The 7,626-nt window shown below is 43.4% G+C and overlaps 1 protein-coding gene across 3 annotated transcripts in view; it reads left to right on the forward strand.

Moving 5' to 3' along the window:
* FBXW4 (F-box and WD repeat domain containing 4) overlaps positions 1–7,626 on the forward strand; it is an 85,548-nt gene that overhangs the window by 22,403 nt on the left and 55,519 nt on the right. For all 3 annotated transcript variants that reach the window (XM_010859480.1, XM_010859481.1, XM_010859479.1), the window contains exons 4-5: positions 136–268; positions 6,056–6,150. In XM_010859480.1, coding sequence (XP_010857782.1) covers positions 136–268; positions 6,056–6,150 — 228 coding nt within the window. The remainder of the gene's footprint in view (positions 1–135; positions 269–6,055; positions 6,151–7,626) is intronic.

The raw sequence follows: 7,626 nt of genomic DNA on the forward strand, positions 1-7,626 counted from the left end.
ACCTTATTGGGCTGAATTGCCTGAAGCTTAGCAAATTGGAAGTCATTGGAGATTTGGGCTGTTTCTATAGACTTGTTCTCTTCCTGCAGAGAAAGTAATTGGCTCTCAGGGATTGGTTTCTTATTTTTCTCCTAGAGATGGGAAGATTGGTATTCATAAGATTCATAGCACCTTCACTGTCAAGTACTCAGCCCATGTACAGGAGGTGAACTGTGTGGACTGCAAAGGGGGCATCATTGTGAGTGGCTCCAGAGACAGGACAGCCAAGGTGAGAGCTCCTCCTTACATACTGCTATTCCCTCCTGTCTATAGGGAGTGGGGAAGGAGGGGGTGGATAGGAGCTTGAGTTTCAGGATTGGCGGAAGGCATTGAGTTGGGGCAGCAGGGGAACGGCACAATAAAGAACTCACTTATGTGCCTCTGGCATGCAGCTTGCCATGCCAGGCTGTGTCCCTGCCAGCTGGCCTGGGAAAGGAGTGGACAGTGGCTGGGAAGTTTGCCACTCACTTGAAATGTGGCGTGAACTCAAAAACACAGGGCCTGGCCAGCTTTTCCTCCCTGAGCTGAGTTTCCTCAAGTTTGTGGGTTGAGTTCTAACCCCAATATTTTATTTTAAAATCTCCCACCTTTTGCTCACTCTGTGTTTGGGAAGGTTAATTTTTTACCACCTTGTTTATAAGGAATCGGGCTGATAATTAAAATGTGTTTTTACTGCTTCTCTGGAGAGTGATGTGGTTAGTAAGCAGTGGAAAGACAATGAGAGGAGGGCATTGTTTGTTATGTCATTGCCAAGTTGCCTGGTCTAAACTCAGACATCTGCCGAGGCCCAACAGAATGAGACTGATAAGTAGCATGACCCCTGCTTTATGGACTCAGCTCCTTCATGTCTGGGTTAAATAGGCTTCCATATGTAAGACAGAGAAGAACTTTCTCCATCTCTGTGTCCATCCCTTGCCAGGGCTCATATATGCCTGGTCCTTTGGGGAGGCTGTGGGAACTTTGCTGACAATTCAGTTGATGGTGCAGGAAGCTTGATAGGTTCTTGCTTGTGTGTTTCCCAGTGTCTGGAGACTCCACATTGCTAACAGGAGCAAAATGCTTGTCCATGTCAGCTAATGGGGCTCTAAGACACATGGGGCAGAGGACTCAGGAGAGAGAAGTTGCAGTCTTTACTAACTTTTCTGACTCCATGTTCTCTTTACTGATTATACCTTCATGTAAAAATGTTGCTAATTTATGTAAAAAGGACTAAATATGTTCCTTTCTATTTATGGAAGTTTCTCCTCCCTTTGCTCATTTTTTTCTTATACTTTGTCTTCTGTCCGAGATATGTGCTCATCAGCACAGGGAGTCTGAGAAAAATTCAGAAAATCTTTCAAACCAACACGGAAACTGAATTTCTTTTATCCGAATCCTCCACCCCAAACATTTCACATTTCTGATTGGTCACCATCTTTGTACCATTCCTTGCAAAAAAACTAGCCTTAATTTTGCTATACTTCTCAGAAGACAGTTTTCTTAGAAACCTTTTGTACATGTGTGACCTAGATATTCTTGTCTCATTTTAGCATTTTATTGTCATGGCTTCAAGGTTCTCTGTGAAACCTTCAATGATATCTCTTTCTTCCATCCATTTCTCTGTAGTCTGCCACCCAGAGCAGTATACAACTAAGTTTTATGACCATATGTAGCAATTCATGGTATAGACTGATTACAGTTGAAGATTGACAGCAATTTTACTTGGAATATTGGGTTAGTTTCATGTTTTAAGTACAACTATTTAGTGTTTTAGAGTTTTTAAGCATTAAAATCAGTACTCTCTAATTCTCAAATTATCACTACAGTACATTCTTATTCCTTTTGAAGATTTCTTTTTAGTCAGTGACAGAATTCTTCCCTTGGTTCAACTCCAGGAAGCTAGTCGGCTATTTTGGGGGTTCCCAGTGACCTCTAGGCCAGCTCATCTTTTCTGGCTTTCAATAGCTGCTTCTGTCCCCTCCTTCTATTGTTGTCTTTGCATTTAGCCACCTTCATCTTCCTGGACCATTTTCATGTTACCCACAGTTAGCCTTTTATAACTGACTCTCCATTTCTTTTTGGTGACATCTGTAATTCTCTAGCTGCTTCTCCAGGTTTCTAAAACCTGGACCTACATAAGAACTTAGTCATGTTCATCTGTAAACATCTGTAGACCCCTGACCCTGACCCAAGTTTCAGAATTACTGTGACTTAGCTTGGATTGCCTCTCTGGACTGACTTTAGTGAGACTGGCTCCATCCTGAGATGTGATAGAATGGTAGCTTACATTCCTGCTGGGTCTGTGCCAGGACTGATCATTTGTTCATTTTTTTCCCTTTTTTCTTCATTCTGATAAGTGCCTACTCTATGTGAGGCTTCAAAGGGGAAGAAAATAGTCTTTCTTTAAGGGGAACTGAGACTGCATGCACTAGCTATGAAGCTGGTTGGAAGTGGCCAAGTTTATGAAGTTGTAAGGCTCTGGGGAAACGGCCAGAAAGTTTTGAGTTTAGAGGGTTCACATCTGACTTGGAAGGGGAGATTTTATGAAGGAGGGGACATTTGAACTGTTGTTTTTATTTTTTATCTTTTAGGTATTTTTCAGTGCATAGGTTTGCTTTTTTTGTTTTATAATACAGAATGTACAGGTACTGTGCTAATAAGCCCTTTACATTTATTCATTTTCTCATTTTATTCTTTAGTGTAATTTTCCCCCACATAATTATGGTCATAATATATCTATTTTTAAAATTAATTATTATTGGAGTATAGTTGATTTACACTGTCGTGTTTCTGCTGTACAGCAAAGTGAATCAGTTATACATATACTTATATCCCCCTTTTTTTAGATTCTGTTCTCATATAGGTCATTACAAAGCATTGAGTAGAGTTCCCTGTGCTATATATACAGTAGGCCTTTATTAGTTATCTGTTTTTCTTACAGTAGTGTGTATGTGTCAGTCCCAGTCTCTCAATTTATCCTCCCCCCCACGTCCCCCTTGGTAACCATTAGTTTGTTTTCTATGTCTGTGACTCTATTTCTGTTTTGTAAATAGGTTCATTTGTACCATTTTTTAGATTATACATACAAGTATTATCATATGATATTTGTCTTTTTTCTGTCTGACTTACTTCACTTAGTATGACAGTCTCCAGGTCCATCCAAGTTGTTGCAAGTGGCATTATTTCTTTTGGTATTATGACTGAGTAATATTCCATTGTATGACTGTACCACATCTTTATCCCTTCCTCTGTCAGTGGATATGTTGTCTATTGTGAATAGTGTACAGTGAACATTGGGGTACATATCTCTTCAAATTACGGTTTTCTCTGGGTCTGTGCCACAGTGGTATTGGTAGATCATATCATAGCTCCATTTTTAGTTTTTTAATGAAACCTCCCTACTGTTCTCCATAGTGGCTGAACCAGTTTGCATTCTTACAAAAGTGTAGGAGGGTTCCCTTTTTTCCATACCCTCTCGGCATTTACTGTTTGTAGATTTTTGATGACGGCCATTCTGGCTGGCGTGAGGTGGAACCTCACTTTGTTTTACACTCCTTCCCTGATAGCTGGGCTGGTAAAAAATCCACCTGCAGTGCAGGAGACCTGGGTTCGATCCCTGGATTAGGAAGATCCCCTGGAGGAGGGAAAGGCTATCCATTCCTGTATTCTGGCCTGGAGAATTCCATGGTCTGTATAGTCTGTGGAGTTGCAAAGAGGTGGGCAAGACTGAGCGACTTTCACATAGTGTATCTTATGTATACCCTGTTATGTCTACTTTATTTTTTAAGGTTTTCTATTATTATTATAAATTATTGGTCATCTTTAATGGCTTCACAATGGAACTTATAATTTAATTATTATTTTTCCTATTGGATGTTTATATCTAGCTTTTCCTGTAGTAATAAGAACCACCATTATTGATGCCTAATGCCTGCCAAATACTGTGCTTCTGTGCTAGGTGCTTTACACTTAGCTTCACTTTTCCACACTGCAACCCTAAGAGATAGGCATTACCTCCTGTTTTATACTTGAGGAAACTGAGGCTAAGAAGTTATAAAATATTCCTAACATCAGAGATACATAAGTAGCAACTACGGTTCAAACCCAGATTTGTCTAATCCTAAAGCTCTTATGAGCTCTTCCTGCTAATGGAGCTGCAGGGAATATTTTTATCATTAGGTTTTTCTTCATTTTAGGATAATTTTCCTAGGATAGAGTCTCAGCATTAGAATTACCGGGTTCAAGACTTTGGTCCTTTTAAGGGTGTTTATACATATTTCCAGTTATTTTATAAAACGACTGTATATATGTCCACTTCCACTGAGTTACATCTTCTCCAGGGATGAGTCTGTTTGGATTTGAGCACTGAAGGTTAAGATGTGATCAGAATGCTCATGTTTTGGTGGATGGTGTGCTTCTGCAGGTCAAGAGGCCACTTTCCCTAGACTGTGCTTGAGAAATTGCAGCATGCTTCTAGAGCCACTCCTGGGAACCAGGAACTTTGTTCTGTGTTTTTTCACAGTGGGATCCATCAGCCTGTTCAGTGAAGGACTCTAGTGAATTCTGGCCTTGAGACATACTCATAGATTTTATAATCACAGTCTTTAGTGTCTCCCCACCCACCCCCAACAAGAACCTGTCTCCTCGGTAGTTTGCATCAGGGAAGAGGCAAACTTCTCTTCCAAGCTGAGCCGATCTGAAAGAGGACATTAAATGCATTTAGTTACTACCAAAGTGACCTGATCCAAAAGAATGAGCCAAAATCATGACATTCCAGGAAAAGTTGTGTTATTGACCATTGTTTTCTGCCCTTCTTCATTCAGTATCTTCTTATTAAATTTATTTTCTTTTCCCTATGTTGGGAAAAGTAACTCACACCCTCCTCCCCCTATCATAGACACACAAAACCTAAGAAACACTTTGTCCGTTTTAGAGAAGAGATACGTGATCCTAAGAAGTCAGGACCACCCCCACTCCATCACCTACCCCTTAAACTCAAGGAATGTTTCCTGAGAGTTCTTCCATCTAAGGTCCTGACTGACTTTCGTGTGTTCCCCTTATAGCACCACAGGGACCTTGAGAGGTCACTGATCCATCTGGCTGCCTCAGGATCCCTCCTCGGTTGCTGTCTGGGGACAGCCGTGTACATCTGAGGTTTCCTCTCTGTTTGGTTAGAGGCTTAGTCCCCTGTGTGTGTCATCTAGGGTAGGGTGCGGTGAGCGGGCCTTGTGCTTAATGGGAGATTTCTAAATGCACTGACCACTGAGAGGGCTCTGTGAGTGTTGATTAGAGTTAAGCCCAGAGTGGCTGCTAATGTACATTCCTGACTGATAGGGACCAGATAATGTGCTCCAAGCAATATTTTTAACCTGTAGGAGATATGGAAGCTTAAAAGAGTTAAGCTTTTTTGCTACTTTTGGTGACACTAGGTGCTAAATTCCCTGCTGACATGAATAGCACTGGATTCTGGGTATTATCAACAAACAAACAACAACACACCACCTTCCCACTTTGAAGTCCTCTTCTTCCATTCTTCTTCCGTTGGATCTTTCTCTTTTATTCCTGTCTCTCTAATTCTACTCTGATTCTGTCTCTGTCCTCTCTTACTGGGCCTTGATGTTCTTCCGTCTGTCTACCTCTCTAAAGTAAAATCTTGGTGATAGATAGGAAAAGGAAAACCCACAAACACAGGGAGGTTACTGAGAGAGGTGAGCCTCCCCTGCTAATGCTTCTCAGTCGGATTCCAGTTGAGGAATGTGAAACCGATTCCCTAGTATAGAACTGGCTGCTGCTTAAGGGTTCTCAGGTGGAAGTGAGAGGGTGGTTAGGATTCGGAGCTGGTGTCTGTCCAGGTTAGGTAGGTAAGGCAGAAGCTGGAGAGGCCCCTCTGTGCTCCCCAGAGCTCTGTGTGTGCAGGACACAAAGATTCTCCATTCCCCCACCCGCTCGGGACAGGGACTCCACCTGGTGCATCTTTCCAGCCCCCCCACCCGATCCCAGGCAACGCCAACGAGAGCATCTCCTCTCCTGTTTCCAGGTATGGCCTTTGGCCTCAGGCCGGCTGGGGCAGTGCTTACACACCATCCAGACTGAAGACCGAGTCTGGTCCATTGCTATCAGCCCATTGCTCAGGTAAGGGAGATGTTTTGGGGTATGGTTTTGTCTTGTGAAATAATGCTTTTATTTTACAAGGCAGGTGGGCGTCATCAGGAGAGGCTTGGGGCCCATGTCCACTTGGGCTTGTGTGCAAAGTCATGTTTGTGGAGTAGATTCATTGACAACTGTAGCAGAAGTGCCGGTTTTGATGGTGGCTTTATCCTACCCTTTGGCCTAACTGGTGTTTGTCTAGTTTTACCCGTGACTAAGCATCCTGACTTCTGCTTTCTAGACTTTCTTAAACCGAGGCAGAGCCTCTCCCCAAGCAGGGTACATAGACACCCTATCTGCACCTGCTCTATCAGAGTGTTTACCTGGTGTCTTCTCCCACTTCCTTTACCCTTCACTCCCCTCCGAATGATCAATGGGACAGCTGTAGGGCTGACACCCTCCAGCGTCAGGTTTAAGTCAGTCACTTGTTTTAGGAGAGAGTTGGTCTCCCTCTTTGCTCAGCCCCCTTCAGCCTTTTTCTTCTCACCCCAAGGAGCCTGCACCCCTCCTCCTGCCCCTTCCACAGCTCTCTTTCAAACTTTTTTTCTTCCTAAAGAATTAGAGCCGATTAGCCACGTCATTAATTCTTCAATTTGACGGCTGATATAGCAGGACCTGAAACACATTGCTGACCTCAGAGCATGGAGACCCCGTTCCTTAGCATATTGACGATGAGAGAAGTTAATTAAAATTCCACAGAGCGAAGGTGTCGGCTAACCTATAAACCTGTCGCTGTTTGGAACAAATCATTCTAGCAATCCTCAGAAAAAGGGAAGGAAAGAGCAGCGGGGAGTAGAGAGGCCTAAGTGTGTGGGAGCCAAGGGTGGAAAATGGAGCTGCTGGGCTCTGGCCCCTCCTCAGTTTCTTCCTAACGCTGCCCCCTTTAAAGCCAGTTAACCAAGCTTGTGTATCTGTGGGCTGGATATTTATAAGGGCAGGAAGGGACAGGTGGGCTGGTGACTTCATCTTGGTGCTTACCTGAGGACTTATGCTGGCTTCAGTAGATGGGTGGGCTAGGGTGTGATTGGTGGTAGAGGGATGCTCTTCAGGATGGAGATGGCCCATGTGCTTCCTGCATGTGAATTCAGGCCAAAGACATGTACAGGCTCCTCAGCATCCCCATCTTCGTGTTCCTCTACTTCTGCCACCTCCTCTGGAGTGTGTTAGGCTACCTGTTAACAGGATAGAGCGTGGTAGCTGTTGAAGATGATGTTGATAAGAGAGGTTGAGGACAGAGTCTGCCTTTGTCACTAAGTAGTTTTGATCACAATAAACTGTGGAAAATTCTGAAAGAGATGGGAATACCAGACCACCTGACATGCAAATTACTGAAACATCAGAGGGCAGACACGCTGAGACCATAATCACAGAAAACTAGTCAATTTAATCACACTAGGACCGCAGCCTGGTCTAACTCAGTGAAACTAAGCCATGCCCTTGGGGCCACCCAAGACAGGCGGG

This window comes from Bison bison, unplaced genomic scaffold (assembly GCF_000754665.1).
Source record: "Bison bison bison isolate TAMUID 2011002044 unplaced genomic scaffold, Bison_UMD1.0 scf7180017864456, whole genome shotgun sequence".
Lineage (NCBI taxonomy): Eukaryota > Metazoa > Chordata > Mammalia > Artiodactyla > Bovidae > Bison > Bison bison.